Below are 17279 nucleotides of genomic sequence, written 5' to 3' on the forward strand. Positions count from 1 at the left end.
GAGTACCACTATGCTACATGTAATAGACATATATAGAGTACGCCTCGGAGAGCACCACTATGCATGAAGATCGATCTTCATGCATAGCTACTTAATTTGCGATCTTATGCAATAACATGTGTGTTATATTATATGCACCAACTTGCTATGCATCATCTTGATCTTCATGTACTACCTAAACCCAAACGCGTTTCTGGTGCATCGACGCGATATGAAACAAACCGATATCCCTAAACCTCTCCAAAACCCTAAAAAGCCAATTCTCGCCGCGGCAGAGATTTGGGCAAATTCCCTGCCGCGGGGGAACCTTTGGTACCGGTTCGTATTACCAACCGGTACCAAAGATCCTTAGCCCCGAGCTCTCCCGGTGGCCCACGTGGAGGCCCGTTTTATACCGGTTCGTAAGCAACCGGTACGAAAGGGGGGGGGGGGCTTTAGTGCCGAATAATTTGTACCGGTTGCAAAACCGGTACGAATGCCCCTCTGGAACCGGTACGCATGAGAGATTTTCTACTAGTGATAGACTATATATTGTTAGAGTCGTATTGAAAAACACTTTCTACTAATACCAACTTTATATCCAATATTCCATGTATACTTGTACATGTATATATGGTTTGTCCCGGTATTTCAAAAAATCCATATGGCTTAATTCAGGTAAGTTTAATTCGCACAAATATTTTAATGAGATTTCATTATATTTTAAAAAAATCAACGATCCTACATCTTTCACTTATATTCCCATGTTGGGGAAAATTGTCACATCATCTGGTTACAAGAATTTTTTTCAAAAAAAATCAACATGCCTATTTCACTCTATTTTTCACATAGACAATGATATCGCAAAAGTTCAGGTGTTTTTTCACAAATATTTCAATAGGATTTCATTTCTCAAAACAAATGCAGTGAATGTTCATAAACATTCTTTAAAAAACATTTTTCAAGGAATGTAATCGCATGTGTAAGCGTTCTCCATTGTACATGCCCTTAATGCTCTGCCAGCGAGTCTGTTGATTCGGTGCATTCCGTTTTGGGTTCGGTTAATTTGGTTTTGGTGCATCTGGAGGAACATGAGAATTGTTGGGATGGAGGGTTTTCACTTGTGAGATAAGTAAGGCCGTAATGGCGAAGGTATTTGATCCAATGTGCTAGAAATTAGATTGATGAGAAAAAAAACTCTTCTTCAGGCGGATCTGCAGCGTTGGGGTGGGGTCTGGCTGGTGAGAACCGGGCTCCGATTCGGTCCGAGCCGACGATGGTGGCGTCCTCGGGAGTCATCACCTTGTTGAAGGCATCGTTGCTAGAAGATCCGACCTCAACCTCTTTGTTTCGGGGGAAACCCCAGATCTGGATATATAGATCAGATGATGGCGGCACCTCTGGTGTCGTGTTCCCTCTTGAGGGCATCGTTCTGGAACAAGTGATACCCGGAGGAAGTCATCGCGGCGGAGCGGTGTTCCATCTACTACGCCGATGTTGGTGGGTCTCGGCGGCATGGTGCAGCGGAGCCTCAGAGACGGACGCAGCGTGATGGACGTGCGCAGGATGGTGGATTTGTCTGGCGTCGTGGTGACGTTGATGGCAGACCTGACAAGGTCAATGCGCTGATCTTTCTTGGAGATGGGTTCGCGGAAGAAGGCGGTGGTGATTCTTTGACGTGTGCAATGGTGTGCGTTGAAGGTCTACTAGACTGTTTGTGCTTCTCACCCGCCAATGGGCGGCTTGGGCAGACACTCAGTTTTTAGATGATGTGCGTTGGTATGAGGTCGGGGTGGTGGCTCTGTTATTGGACACCCCCTTCATCTTTCTTTAGGTTTAGCGAGTTGTCGTTAGGAAGGTGGCTTCAAATTGATCTTTGTATTCTTCTTGTAAGGTTTCGTGAGTTATCTAATAAAAAAGCTGTGTGCATCTTTTGGATGCAGAGGCTGGGGCACTACTCCCTTTTCAAAAAAAACATAGTACGACGAAGCATTTGATAAATGCTGAATCGGCCACACACACGTATATATGGTACAAAGTATACATGTGATGGCTAGGGAATGACTAGACGTTAACACACATGGTAAACAAGTTTTATTGCTGCAACAAAGTTGAGGTAGTAGACACACGACAATATGACTTGCGTATAGCACAAGAGGATACATGGGTGGCTCGCACAAAGCACGTACGCACTACCAAATGAGCCAACCGATCAGAAAGTAGTAGTACAACGAGTGGGAAATTAATCAACAGCAAATTAAACACGATCGACGTGACAACACTAGTTATTCATCCGGCCGGGTCCGCTGCGCGCGCATCGACCGCCGGATCATGCGATGAGCGCGCGCGAAGCAAGTGAGCTCGATGATCACTTGCAGGAGGTGGGCGCCCCGGCGTCGCACTTGTTCGGGATCTCCATGGCGCGCTTGGGGTCGATGTCCGACGGCAGCGCGCTCTTGTACCGGCAGAGGCACGAGAACTGGGCGCCCTTGAGCGCGGAGCAGCACTGGCCGCTGGGCGCGCTGTCCGTGCTGCCCCACCTGCAGTACGACCGGCACTCGTCCGCCAAGCTTGACGGGTTGATGCCGCACAGTTTGCCGGCCGCGCCCGACGCTGCCGCCACCACGAGCAGCGCCACCAGCGCGGCGGCGGCGACGCCGGCGTTGCTCACCATCACCTTCCTCCCGGCGGCCATAGCTAGCTCTTGGATCGGATTGGATCGATCAAGCTAGCTGCAGTGTTGATGCGCGTGGTGTGTAGCGCTTGCTAGCTTGTCTGTGTGTGTCACGTTAGACGACGCCTACAGGCTTATATAGCGTGGGGATAGCTTGGCCCGTGAGCCCGTGACGACGTGCATGTGGCCGCGTGCTTGGCCGCATTACGGAGTGGCGGCCAGTCACGGGTGAAGTAGCCAGATCAGATCGTCGGCACCAACGCGAGCTAGCGAACTACCTGAACGCAAGGTACCCTGGCTGCATGATGTATCATGTATGTACCTACTGGCACTGCACACCCAACCAATGGGCAAGCACGATATATAATCCGGCGGTTTGCTGGCTAGAATTGGACGTTTGTTGGGGCGCCATTTTGTGCTAAGTGGGTGATCTTAATTAATCCAAGTCCAGACAGCATGCATATGCAGGCGTTTGCAAAGGGTTTCATATATGCATGGTCGGCGAATGGGACATATGTGGGGCTAGCTTATTAAGCAATTTGCGAAAATCAACATCATGACTAAGCACATCTAGCATATCTAAATATGGAGCAAGTACTAGTGCAAACAAAGAGACGAGAAGCACATGCATCGGCGACACGGAAGGTCTTCACCATAGGTTTCTTGTCGAGGTCGGGCATGATGTCGCCGAAGTTGCTGAATCCATAGAGGACGGAGAGGAAGCATTAGGTCGGCGATGAAAAACTCGGACATAGGCGAGAAGTGGCGTCGAGAGGCTCCCTAAAAAATTTACCGTCCACCTCCCAAGCTCTCAGCGAATGAGTTTTGGAGGCCTCCTCTTCCGAACGTAGAAATTTGGTCATCCATGAAAGGTAGCAACACGTGTGTGGCAAGGCGAGCAGCGAAGGATGAAAAGTGTGAGTGGACTTCTCTTCTCACTCGGTGAGAGTGAAAGAGCCCACCTTATAAAGAATTATTCTGATTCCGTGCTAAGTGACAATGTAGGAGAAAACTTAGTTACCGAAGCTTTTCTAAGCTGCCATTATTAACAGCCTTGAGATTTTAGAATGTGTAGGCTACATGGGCCGCCAATATCAGGTGAGATACGGCCCATATAAATTGAACACTATCTACGTAGCTCACAATCCAAGAGTGCAACGGGTCGTGCATGTGTTTAGGTTCTCATGCATTCTTTGCGCTAGCTCAAAAAAAATGCATTCTTTGAGCTTTTTTTTTAGAGAAATATGAATATGCACAGAATATTTGCTTGCGAACGACGCGCTAGCCGGAGATGCGTTGCTGTGTTTCTATCTAACGCCTAGGCAAAACAAATGCTTCATCTGACCTTCTAGCGGAACTATCTCAGAATCCGGACCATGGGCTTAGCACCAACATGATGAAACCGAAATGATGCAGGTTGACACCAAGGATGGTCAACATCAAAGTGAGGTCATCGCCATGGAAGATGGCACCAAAGTGAGGTCGTCCCTAATAGGTTTGGCTCTGAACCCATTGAGCCCATTGTTGACAAAATTTCTTAGCGCCAACCAGCACAACTTCGATTCCATTCTCGTTCACACCGAACCTAGTTTTGTCGGAGAGTCAGATGAGGCATTAGTTACGCCCAATGGTTATATTTGTCAAAAGATACTCTATATCCCACTTCTAAGTTATTTCGAGATTTTTAGTTCATTTTTTTACTTGATTTAACTTGTGAATTTGAAAATAGACACTAGTAGAAAAGGGCCTATAATCCCGGTTGGTAAGGTACTTTAGTCCCGGAACCAATCATTCGGGACTAAAGGCCCTCCCCTTTAGTCCCGGTTGTAAAACAAACCGGGACTAAAGGTCCAACAACGTGGGCTGCTGGCGCGCGTCGAGAAAATGATCTTTAGTCCCGGTTTGTAACACCAACGCTTAACTTCCAAGTTCCTTTCCTGTCCCGCTTCCAAGTGCTTCGCATGCAGGTTGTGATACTAGTATCATATCAATCCTATTAACATGTTGGTCGATGTCACACTTATTTATTGTTTGAATTCCAAATAATTATTTTAATAAACAAAACTAATGACGTAATAACATGTTGTGATAATTGTATTATAATATTATTTTTTATAAATATTATTTTTAAAATTTGTATTATAATTGTTCTTTAATATTAATTTTTTAAATAAATTTTTGCCAAACTTTGAAAATTTGAAAATCTAAAAAATTGGCTAACTTTATGGTTAAGTAATAGTAATCTTTATGCATGATGAAATTATTAATTTAAAAAAATTAAAAATATAAATCCTGAATTTCTGGCAAAAACAAAAATCTTCCTGCTTTCATAGTTTAATTTGGAATTTTGAGAATCTAAAAATTGGCTAACCAGGTAAACCCGGGTGAATTCGGATGTAACTTTTTCCCACGATGATTTTGATATATTACACGTTTTTTTCGACGTTGTATGCAAAAGTTAATGCGATTTTACCATTTTTCAAACCTTTTTTTGCAAAAAAGTGAAAATTCAAATTTGTTAATTTTCCCTAATAGTAGGTTGCATAACATACAAGAATCTGAGAACATTTTTTTTTGAATTTTCTATCATTTTCGTTTCTATTTTACAGTGTTGAAAAAGGCGATCCGGGGGGGGTGGGTGGAGGTGCGTGGGGAGCCAAAAAAAAAACAGAAAACCCTTTAGTCCCGGTTGGTAATACGAACCGGGACTAAAGGGTAGACCTTTAGTTCCGGTTGGTAATACGAACCGGGACTAAAGGCATACAAGCCCTGACACAGCCTGCCGCGCCCTACCGATGGGCCTTTAGACCCGGTTTGTATCACAAACCGGGACCAGTGCCCCCCATTGGACCCGGTTTGATTCAAAACGGGGACATTTGCTCGCAGGGGCTTGGACAAAAGGCCTCTTCTCCACTAGTGAGATTAGAAGTGGGGTATACGTGGGATGCCCACTTGACACTCTAAACAAATCCTTTTTCAAAGATTTTTTGAGGGCAGATGTATCAGAAAAGAAAGACGCGTTGCTTTGAGATGGTGAAGCTATATGACCATCTTTTTTTGAAACAACACAAAATACCTGTCATTTTCATTGACTGACGAGAAGTGAGTTGGTACGATTAATTAGCCATGAATCGGCCGAAAACTAATAGAAAACCATCACCACATGTCATGTAACACGACCACCTCGATGGTACACATAACTAACTTGGGTACAAGCACAGACTTGTCGCCCAAGCAAGGACCATCATCAAGGTTTCCTGCTAGTGTTATCATCATCACTCCTTCTCAAGCCAACGACTCCGGTTACTGGGAAGGCCATCTAGGAAGACATCGCTGCAATGGCCTTGTTAAGCCCATGCTGATCAATGAAAAATAGTCAAGCCTCCACGTAGATGGCCGGCGGCTCAGATTCCGACGGTGAGCTCCGAAGGATAGGTGTGCATGCAAGACTCTAGGGTCACCCAAGGGAGGGAAGGGGTGACATGAGCGAGCTTCAGCTATCCGAGATTTCATATGTTGATCAAGGAAAAAAATAGCGCGTTATAACAAAATAGCGTCGGCCGAAAAATATGCTATTAGTGTGCTATAGCGTGCTAGCACACTATAGCGCCGAAATGCGTGGCTGTCTAAAAACGCTAGCGTGCTATTAGCGCCGAAATAGCGCGCTATTTTTTTTATGTTGATAGAGTACATCATTATTTGCATCTAGGTTTATCCAGAATTTATTGAAACTTTGAAATGTTAGAAAAATCGTCTTCCATGTAGCTCAAGCTGTAAATCAAATTTCTGAATATAATAGTAGTATTATATCTTTCTTATGGTGGCTATTTAACCTATGAAACAAATAAGAAAAAACCCTAGAAGGACCATTTATAATTATAACCAGAGCACGTGAAACTCAGTAAGTGCAGTGGAGCCGGTTTACTGTAAAGATACTGCCACCTCATAGTATCCATGAATGGTGTAGTAAACTAATTACAGTATTTTATCAGTTACACACCTACAACACTCAAAACACCTGCATGTTTACCTTAGGAGAGCGGCTTCACTGTCGCTAGTACAAGTACTTTTCTGTTAGCACCCTGGCTCTCAATCTCTCGAATTCACTCAACAAGTGTAGCTACAATCATGGAAACCAAAGGATTAGAGGATGGAGAGAGGAACGGAGGAGGAAGACGAAGCAGAGTCTGGTTCAGGCCGAAGCCATCCATTCTGTCCAAGCCCCCTCTCCATGGCCACATCCAGATGTTTATCTGAACCGGCCGAGGCACAGCAGTGTTGGCCCAGATTCCAGCCCGAGCTGAGAGTAGAAGGGTCTTTAATTTACACGAAGTGTCGCTGACACCACACGTACGATAGCCGGAGAATGGTCCGCCTACTGGTCCTTGTACCGATGGAAGTTGGAGCAGACGAGGAAGTAGACGAGGTTGACCGCCCCGAACACGGCCATGGCGTAGTAGAAGTAATCCAGCCTCCCTTCGTTGATGTCGTCGCTGACCCATCCGCCGCCGCCACGCCGCCTCGTCCTCGCGTTCACGACGTTCACCACCAGCGTGGCCAGATAGTTGCCGGCGCCCTGGGCGCAGTAGAAAGCTGCGTTCCCGAGCGTGCGCATCTGGTGCGGGAACTGCGTGTTGTAGAACTCCATCTGCCCAACCATGCTGAACGCCGCGGACAAGCCCATCACCATGAGCTGCGGTGCGACGAGGAACACGGACAGTGGCGACGTGCCACCGTCACCGTGTCCGAGCGCGGAGTCCCTACGCCGGCGCTCCACCATGGCTGCAATCACGAACGACAGCACGCTGATCGCGAACCCGACGCCCTGCCTCTGCAGCAAGGTGAGGCCGCCCTCCGTCTTGGTGAGCCGCTGCACGACCGGGGCGATGAGCAGCTCGTAAATGAACACGAAGAGCGCAACTGAGAGGTAGAATATGGCGAATATCGACACCGGCGGGATGGAGAAGTTCTTGCCCATGTGGAGGTCCATGGTAAGAACCTGCAGAAACGTGTAGTTGGAAATCTCTACCATGCCGATGAACCACAGCACGCCGGAGATCCATATGGGAATGATCTTTACGATGCACTTCACCTCCTCCACCTGCTGTACGCTGCAAAGTTTCCACGGCCGCGCCGGGAACCCGTCGGGCCGCTTCTCGTCGGCGTCGGTCACCATGGCAGCCTTGTTTAGAAAGCTGAGTTGCAGCGTGAGCGGGAGCCTGAAGTCTACAACGCGGCCGGCGGCGGGAGGGGGGTCGCTATAGAGTAGCGCCTCCTGCCGCTGCGCGTCGTTGGGGTGCGGCAGCCGGAGCCGCCACTTCCGGCAAGATGCGACGGCCACCCGCGCGACGCTAGCGAAGATGCTGCCCTCGGGCAGCACGTAGACGTACCACGGCGTGCCGACGAGGAACACGACAAAGGTGGCCAGCATGAGAGCCGTTGGGATTGCAAGGCCAAGGCCCCAGCTCACCTTGTCCTGGACGTACGCTATGACGGTGAGCGCCAGGAACGTGGCCATCATGGTGACGACGTAGTACCCGCTGTAGTAGCGTCTGAGCCCTTCCTTGTGGCGCCTCTCATCGAACTGGTCCGCGCCAAATGGCAGGCTGGTCGGACTCGTGGCGCCCGTGCCGACGACGAGCAGCCCCATGGCGATGTACAGCACAGCGCGCTGGAGGCCCGACGGGCCCGCGCACGTGCCGGCTTGCCGCGCCAGGACGCCGCATGATGGCGGCTTGAGCTGATGGATCGTCGCGGTCAGTGTGATCGCCACCACTACGGGAAAATCAGGCGCTGCCGTGCAGCCAAACTTTGCCGTGAGCTGCTGCACGGCAAAGATTTCTTTGCCGTGCGTAGCAGAAAGAGCGCACGGCAACGAAAAAATGCACGGCAAAGTATTAGCGCAGCGCACGGCAAAGAAACATATCACGGCAAAGAAAGATATGGCGCACGGCAAAAGAAGGGTCTCACTGACAAAGAATTGGAGAAGCGCACGCGCAAAGATTTTGGGACCGGCAAAGTCCCGCAAGCCGCACGCAAAGAAAGCAGCAGCACGGCAAAGGCCTAGACTGCCGTGCGGCCAAACTTTGCCGTGCGGACAGACAAGTTGCACGGCAAAGGGTCCTTTGCCGTGCGCTTCTCCCTTTGCCGTGCGCCATTATACTTTTTTTGTTTTTCTAACTATTTTATTTCATCTACTACTTATATTTATTTTGTTAATTAGTTTTTCTTTTTGATGACTATTTATTACACTATGTGAAATACAAAATTAGTCTCCATGCTCATCCCCCACATATATCAGGGTTCCGGTGCTCCGGCGGCCGTCCCCCTCCTTCCCCCCCAAAACAGCGGGTCTACCCCCTAGATTTCTCCGCGCGACGTTCCACCAATATACCTTTTCATAGGTTTAGGTTTGTTTAGTCCATGGACATATGGAAAATCATGTGTGGTACCCTTTGGCACAGTCTAGCCCCCGATATACCCGCGGCGGGACACTTCACCGTACACGTCCGTGAATCGTAAGTGTTATCGCCCGAAGGTGAGGAATGTCGGACCGCGGGGATCCATGCCATGCACCATTTGGTGAATTACACCTAGCATCACACTTTGAAACATAGAATAGGTCCACATGCAAGGTTTGGTGGGGTTCCGTGTTCCGGCGGTCGTTCTCCCCTCCTCCCCCAAAACAATGGAACGTGTGCCCCGGCGGGTCTACCCCCTAGATTTCTCCGCGCAGGGTGCACCAATGTAACTTTTCATTCTTTTAGGTTTGTTTAGTACATATACACATGGAGAACCAAAGATTGGGACCCTTTGGCACATATACCAGCTAGCCTAGAGCCATTATCACACGATCGACGTGTGTGCCCGGTCTCATCGGTTAGGGTTAGGTGTAGGGTTAGGGCTAGGGTTTAGGGGCCAGGGCTAGGGTTTAGGTTAAAGGGTAAGTATTTATGGTTAGGTTTAGGTTTAGGGTTTAGGGTTAGGGTTAGGGTTTATGATGCATGGTTCTCGCAGCCTCCAGGCGTCGTGGTTTAGGGATTTAGAGGGGTTTAGGGCTCGAAGCCTCCCCGCTTAGGGTTTAGGGTTTAGGGGAGCTACTTTTGCACCATTAGACCTTGCACCACACTTTGACACATATCATAGGTCCACATGCAAGGTTTGGTGGGGTTCCGGTGCTCCGGCGGTCGTTATCCCCCTCCTCCCCCCAAAACAGTGAACGCGTGCCCCGGCGGGTCTACCCCCTAGATTTCTCCGCGCGAGGGTGCACCAATGTAACTTTTCATAGGTTTAGGTTTGTTTAGTACATATACACATGGAGAACCAAGATTGGGACCCTTTGGCACAGCCTAGCCCCCGATATACCCGCGGCGGGACACTTCAGCCGTACACGTCCGGAGAATCCGTTAAGTGTTATCGCCCGAAGGTGAGGAATGTCGACCGGGGATCCATGCCATGCACCATTTGGTGAATTACACCTAGCATCACACTTTGACACATAGAATAGGTCCACATGCAAGGTTTGGTGGGGTTCCGTGCTCCGGCGGTCGTTCTCCCCCTCCTCCCCCAAAACAATGGAACGTGTGCCCTGGCGGGTCTACTCCCTAGATTTCTCCGCGCGAGGGTGCACCAATGTAACTTTTCATTCCTTTAGGTTTGTTTAGTACATATACACATGGAGAACCAAGATTGGGACCCTTTGGCACATACACCCGCAGCTAGAGCCATTATCACACGATCGACGGTGAGCCGGATCTCATCGGTTAGGGTTAGGTGTAGGGTTAGGGCTAGGGTTTAGGGGGTAGGGCTAGGGTTTAGGTTAAAGGGTAAGTATTTATGGTTAGGTATAGGTTTAGGGTTTAGGGTTAGGGTTAGGGTTTATGATGCATGGTTCTGCAGCTCCGCGTCGTGGTTTAGGGATTTAGAGGGGTTTAGGGCTCGAAGCCTCCCCGGCTTAGGGTTTAGGGTTTAGGGGAGCTACTTTTGCACCATTAGACCTTGCACCACACTTTGAAACATATCATAGGTCCACATGCAAGGTTTGGTGGGGTTCCGGTGCTCCGGCGGTCGTTATCCCCCTCCTTCCCCCCCAAAACAATGGGACGGCGGGTCTACCCCCTAGATTTCTCCGCGCGACGTTCCACCAATATACCTTTTCATAGGTTTAGGTTTGTTTAGTCCATGGACATATGGAAAATCATGTGTGGTACCCTTTGGCACAGTCTAGCCCCCGATATACCCGCGGCGGGACACTTCACCGTACACGTCCGAGAATCTGTTAAGTGTTATCGCCCGAAGGTGAGGAATGTCGACCGCGGGGATCCATGCCATGCACCATTTGGTGAATTACACCTAGCATCACACTTTGACACATATAATAGGCACATGCAAGGTTTGGTGGGGTTCCGGTGCTCCGGCGGTCGTTATCCCCTCCTCCCCCCAAAACAATGAACGCAGCTCCTGCCGGGTCTACCCCTAGATTTCTCCGCGCGAGGGTGCACCAATGTAACTTTTCATTCTTTTAGGTTTGTTTAGTACATATACACATGGAGAACCAAAGATTGGGACCCTTTGGCACATATACCAGCAGCTAGAGCCATTATCACACGATCGACGGTGTGCTCGGTCTCATCGGTTAGGGTTAGGTGTAGGGTTAGGGCTAGGGTTTAGGGGCCAGGGCTAGGGTTTAGGTTAAAGGGTAAGTATTTATGGTTAGGTTTAGGTTTAGGGTTTAGGGTTAGGGTTAGGGTTTATGATGCATGGTTCTGCAGCTCCGGCGTCGTGGTTTAGGGATTTAGAGGGGTTTAGGGCTCGAAGCCTCCCCAGCTTTAGGGTTTAGGGTTTAGGGGAGCTACTTTTGCACCATTAGACCTTGCACCACACTTTGACACATATCATAGGTCCACATGCAAGGTTTGGTGGGGTTCCGGTGCTCCGGCGGTCGTTATCCCCCTCCTCCCCCAAAACAACGGAACGCGTGGCTCCCGGCGGGTCTACCCCTAGATTTCTCCGCGCCAGGGTGCACCAATGTAACTTTTCATAGGTTTAGGTTTGTTTAGTACATATACACATGGAGAACCAAGATTGGGACCCTTTGGCACAGTCTAGCCCCGATATACCCGCGGCGGGACACTTCAGCCGTACACGTCCGGGAATCTGCTAAGTGTTATCGCCCGAAGGTGAGGAATGTCGGACCGGGATCCATGCCATGCACCATTTGGTGAATTACACCTAGCATCACACTTTGACACATAGAATAGGTCCACATGCAAGGTTTGGTGGGGTTCCGGTGCTCGGCGGTCGTTCTCCCCTCCTCCCCCCAAAACAATGGAACGTGTGCCCCGGCGGGTCTACCCCCTAGATTTCTCCGCGCGAGGGTGCACCAATGTAACTTTTGATTCTTTTAGGTTTGTTTAGTACATATACACATGGAGAACCAAAGATTGGGACCCTTTGGCACATATACCGCCAGCCTAGAGCCATTATCACACGATCGACTGTGCAGCTCGGTCTATCGGTTAGGGTTAGGTGTAGGGTTAGGGCTAGGGTTTAGGGGCTAGGGCTAGGGTTTAGGTTAAAGGGTAAGTATTTATGGTTAGGTATAGGTTTAGGGTTTAGGGTTAGGGTTAGGGTTTATGATGCATGGTTCTCGCAGCCTCCGCGTCGTGGTTTAGGGATTTAGAGGGGTTTAGGGCTCGAAGCCTCCCCAGCTTAGGGTTTAGGGTTTAGGGGAGCTACTTTTGCACCATTACACCTAGCATCACACTTTGACACATATCATAGGTCCACATGCAAGGTTTGGTGGGGTTCCGGTGCTCGGCGGTCGTTATCCCCCTCCTCCCCCAAAACAACTGAACGTGTGCTCCGCGGGTCTACCCCCATAGATTTCTCCGCGCGAGGGTGCACCAATGTAACTTTTGATTCTTTTAGGTTTGTTTAGTACATATACACATGGAGAACCAAAGATTGGGACCCTTTGGCACATATACTCGCAGCCTAGAGCCATTATCACACGATCGACTGGTGTGCTCGGTCTACTCGGTTAGGGTTAGGTGTAGGGTTAGGGCTAGGGTTTAGGGGCTAGGGCTAGGGTTTAGGTTAAAGGGTAAGTATTTATGGTTAGGTATAGGTTTAGGGTTTAGGGTTAGGGTTAGGGTTTACGATGCATGGTTCCGTAGCTCCGCGTCGTGGTTTAGGGATTTAGAGGGGTTTAGGGCTCGAAGCCTCCTCAGTTTAGGGTTTAGGGTTTAGGGGAGCTACTTTTGCACCATTAGACCTTGCACCACACTTTGACACATATCATAGGTCCACATGCAAGGTTTGGTGGGGTTCCGTGTTCCGCGGTCGTTCTCCCCTCCTCCCCAAAACAGCCAGATGCGTGCCCTCGCGGGTCTTCCCCCTAGATTTCTCCGCGCGACATGCAACAATGTACTTTTTCATTGAAAAGCATGATACATACATTAATAAATAATACACATGTTCAAAAACAGCTTTAGTATAATTTTGAAATACTACTCAATGTTGTTCATAATTAAAATGGTAAAAAAAAAAGAAAAAAAATGTTTGCCGTGCGTAAGCGCACGGCAAAGAGGGCTGCCGCACGGCAAAGGGGCTTGGCGCACGGCAAAGTCCTAGCCGCACGGCAAAGCCTCCCTCCCGCACGGCAAAGACTTGCGCACGGCAAAGACAAGCTACTTGACCTAAATCGAGTCGGTCCCGACCAGGTGTTTGGCTAATCGAGCACGCGCGCGCTGCCTAGTTCCTCCCACACGCACCGAGCGCCGCCGCCCACCTCCTCGCTCCCTCTCGCCCCTCCGGCCAGCCGCCGGCGCCACCCCCACCGCCCCACACAGCCGCCGCCCACCTCCTCTCCCCTCCGCCCTCCGGCGAAGCGCGCGAGGCCCTCCTCCCAGCCCAAGCCCCCGTGCCCACCGCCGCCGCCTACGCGGACGCGCCCGCCGAGGATCCCCGCGCGCTCCTCCGCCGCCGCTGGGAGCTCGCCGTCCGTCCTCCACTTTCTCCAGGTGAGCCCCCGCTTCCGCTTAGCCGCCTAGGGTTTTGTCGCGGCCGCCCGGCCCGTAGAAGTACTCGAGCCGGTCCTTGAGCGCGCCCAGCAGCGGCGGGCCGTGGTCGCCCGGCACCTTGCGCAGCGGCAGCCGCAGCTTCGGGGACACCACCTCGTGCCGGTCCGTGGCGGACGCCGACGCGCGGGTCTCGCCGCCGGCCGCGGTGGGCGGCGATCGGGGACGAGAAGGAGAGCTGGGAGGCCGCCGCCGTGCTAGGTAGAGTCTACTATTACGGCTGCTCGGAGCAGCAGTCCACGACGCGTGCTAGGTAGTCGGTGTGGTGGTATAATAACTGGGTTCGTGTGTAAAATTTCAAATTAAATATTGACCATCTTGGATACGCCTTAGTTGTTACATGTAGATGATATATTGCCTATGCATCCGCTGAAAGCGGTTTTATGGACCCTTGTGCCTCGTTTTAGCATAGTTGTTTTATGATACGGATATGTTAAAACTAGGCACATATGGTAGACATAAGATAATGTGTCGGAAGGAAATTCTTTATGGTGAAGTAATATTGTTATACCACTATTGTAAAAAATTCTTGTTCACTTGCATGACTATTTTTCTTGTTATGCAGGCGATGCTTCGAGGTGGACACGAGGGGTGGCGTCGCGGGGTGTTTGACGGGCGTTCCGGATCTTCTTCGGCGATTCTCTCGGAGGGTCGTTGATCTTCTTCGCTTGTTGTCGATCACGCTTCGAGGGTGAGAATCCGTTCGCCTCTCTTGTACCTAGGTTTTTCTTTGTGTCTAGATCACCAAGTCCTGTCGCGATACCTAGGCGTCTCTTCCCGACCGTAAGGGTTACGCGGATAAATATGCATTAGTGGTCTCGCATATTATGAACCGTAACTCTTACGGCATTTATCAGGACAGCCGGCGGATGCGTAGTTGGGTACGTTCTCCGTGCTCTACCCCGATCCGAGACAGGATTTCGGTAGCGCCTCCCGTTGTTCTCCGGATGCACACCCTCTCGGCTTTTTGCCGAGACGTGTATCGGGAGAGCAGCGGGGAGGTGTCGCCGAAATTCTGTCTCGGATCGGGGTAGAGCTGGAGAACGTACTCAATCTACGGATCCGGCGGCCGCTAGGAGCCCACCTAGTAGAGTTTCGAGGTTGATGCACGCGTAAAATAAATAAATATATGATGCATTTATTTCCTATTTGATATATAAATGCTATGTTCGTCTCGTTTTGTTGCTGATTAGAGGATGGATAATCGTGGCTGGATGTACGATGGCAGAATCCGCCGATGGAACTATACCGATGAATGGGGAGAAAAGACCGAGCAGTTTGTGGATAGGGCGTTTGCCATCCCTAGCAGACCTATAAGTGTTTGGTGCCCTTGTAGTAAGTGCGCTAACCGAAAGGCACAGGACAAGGAAACTATGAGTATGCACCTGATCAAGTTTGGGTTCACACCGTCCTACAGGATTTGGACTTACCATGGAGAAAAGGCAAAGAAACGTGCTAGGAAGGAGGTGCGGCAGATTCAACCTAGGGGGAATATGACACTGGGTTTTGATAGGTGCTTAGAAAACTTGGCTAATGGTAATGTGCCCGAAAGCTCTCATGTAGAGGTGGAGACACCTCAGGATGCGGAGACAAGTGAGGACCCGGAGGAAAACACAAAGGAGTATTATGAGGCTCCGTTTGCTTCGCAGAACCCCTACATGAAAATACAGAGGTTACCCAACTAGATGCCATCGCTCGCCTTATGGCCTTGAAGTGCCATAGGAACTTGTGCAGAGATGGGTTCGATGAACTTCTGGTCATCGTAGGCAGCCTTCTCGCCGAAAGGGCACCTCTTGCCGCAAAACTTCTACTATTCGACCAAATTGCTCAGCTGACCTTAAGATGTCATCTCAGCAGTATACACGCTTGTCCAAAGGGATGCATGCTATTCGCAGAGGAGCACGCTGACACAAATTATTGCATCAAATGCAATTCCTCTAGGTACTTTGAGGTAGACCGCAATGGTGATGGTCGAAGAGGCAGACCACGGTTGCCAAGAATATCCTCCGCTATCTTCCAGCTCTACCGAGGATCCAGCGGCTCTTCATGACCGAGGATACCGCCCACAGATGAGGTGGGCCGTGGAAGGAAACAGATACACCGACAAGATGATACATCCGCTCGGATGGTACTGCATGGAAGAACTTTGTGAAGAAATTTCCACTCGAAAGCAGTGTGACCCGAGGAGCGTAGCGAGCTTGCGATATCAATCGATGGGTTCAATCCATATGGTATGTCGGCTGCAGTATACAGTTGTTGGCCAGTGTTTGTTATTCCCATGAACCTCCTCTCGGCGCTCCTCGCGATGAGATCGTAGAACATGTTTGTGTCGATGATAATCCCAGTGGCCCAAATACTCGGCAAGAACACTGAATGTGTACCCGGAACCGCTGGTGGATGACTTGGTTCGTGGCTGGAAGGTCGCGGATCCGAACATATGACGCATCAAAGAAGGAGTACTTCGATATGTATGTGTGGTACCACACGTCCCGCATGACCCGCCAGCACGTGCTTTGTTCTCGGGTGGTGTACACATGGGAAGTGGCCTTGCCCACAGGCAGACAGGGCCGTGACTTTCTTCTCGGCTAAACAAGGAGGCAAGTATTCATGCTTTGATGAAGCCGACAGCTTCTTGAGCGGAGGCATGCATGCAGGAGTGATGTAAAGATTTCAAGAAAGGCCGTGTTGTCCGTGGCCCGAAGCCAATTCCGAAGACCGAACGCAAATCAAGGCCGAGTTAGATGCTCTTCAGCCTAGCCCCTGATGGGAATGGTTTCTTAGGATATGGGGAGACACACCAATGGACTCACAAGCCGTGCTTGTGGAAGCTCCCTTACTTTGAGTTTCTCGAGCTCCCGCATAACATTGATGTAATGCACACCGAGAAGAATATCAAGGAAGCCATTTGGAGCACGATTGTGGACACCGAGAAGACGAAGGATAACAAAGGCTCGAATTGATCAAGAAAGGTGTGATAGGCCGCAGTTGAACATGCAGCCACCTAATGGTGCCAAAAACTTGGACTAAGCCACACGCTCCGTTCTGCCTCACAAAGGCCCAAACAAGGGAGGTCTTCCAATGGATGAAGGACTCTGTTTTTCCCCGATGGGTCCGCAGCCAACCGGATGAGGGGCCCGAACATTGAAACGCCGCGAGCACAAGGACCGAAGAGTCATGACTACCACATATGGCTTGAGCGGATAATGCCGGTGATGTGATTCGAGGCTATGTCCCCGAGAAGACTTGGCGAGAAGCCAGCGAGGCTGAGTTTTTTCTTCCGCCAGACTTGAGTTAGGGAGCTAGACACTCAAAGTGATTGAGAAGCCGGGATGAAGAGGCGTCCGTGTTGCTTTGCGATCCGGAGAAGATCTTTCCCTCCGTGGTTTTTTAATCCGATGTGCAACACATGATCCTGTGCACCTCGCGGAGGAGTGCTTAAAGGGGGGCTCCGACTGGGGCCGCCGGCAGGCTTGGTCCCTTTAGAGAGAAACACAAAGTCTTCACAGCACCGGGCAATAAATGCAAGATCGAAGCATCCATAGCCG

General features: G+C 50.1%; 2 protein-coding genes across 2 annotated transcripts in view; both read right to left on the bottom strand.

The window, feature by feature from the left end:
• Window positions 1–2347: 2347 nt before the first annotated feature.
• On the bottom strand, window positions 2348–2674 carry LOC124662546 (putative lipid-transfer protein DIR1). The gene has a single exon (XM_047200369.1). The coding sequence runs from the start codon at window positions 2672–2674 to the stop codon at window positions 2348–2350; it is 327 nt and encodes a 108-aa protein (XP_047056325.1).
• Window positions 2675–7028: 4354 nt separating this feature from the next.
• Window positions 7029–17279, bottom strand: part of LOC124662547 (protein NRT1/ PTR FAMILY 2.13-like) — a 30646-nt gene continuing 20395 nt past the window's right edge. Inside the window, exon 2 of the mRNA XM_047200370.1 lies at window positions 7029–8428. Coding sequence (XP_047056326.1) covers window positions 7029–8428 — 1400 coding nt within the window. The remainder of the gene's footprint in view (window positions 8429–17279) is intronic.

This window comes from Lolium rigidum, chromosome 6 (genome assembly GCF_022539505.1).
Source record: "Lolium rigidum isolate FL_2022 chromosome 6, APGP_CSIRO_Lrig_0.1, whole genome shotgun sequence".
NCBI classification, from domain to species: Eukaryota; Viridiplantae; Streptophyta; class Magnoliopsida; order Poales; family Poaceae; genus Lolium; species Lolium rigidum.

Excerpts from the sequence above, each read along its gene's own strand:
- LOC124662546 (XM_047200369.1), bottom strand. The coding sequence starts at position 2,674 with ATGGCCGCCGGGAGGAAGGTGATGGTGAGCAACGCCGGCGTCGCCGCC.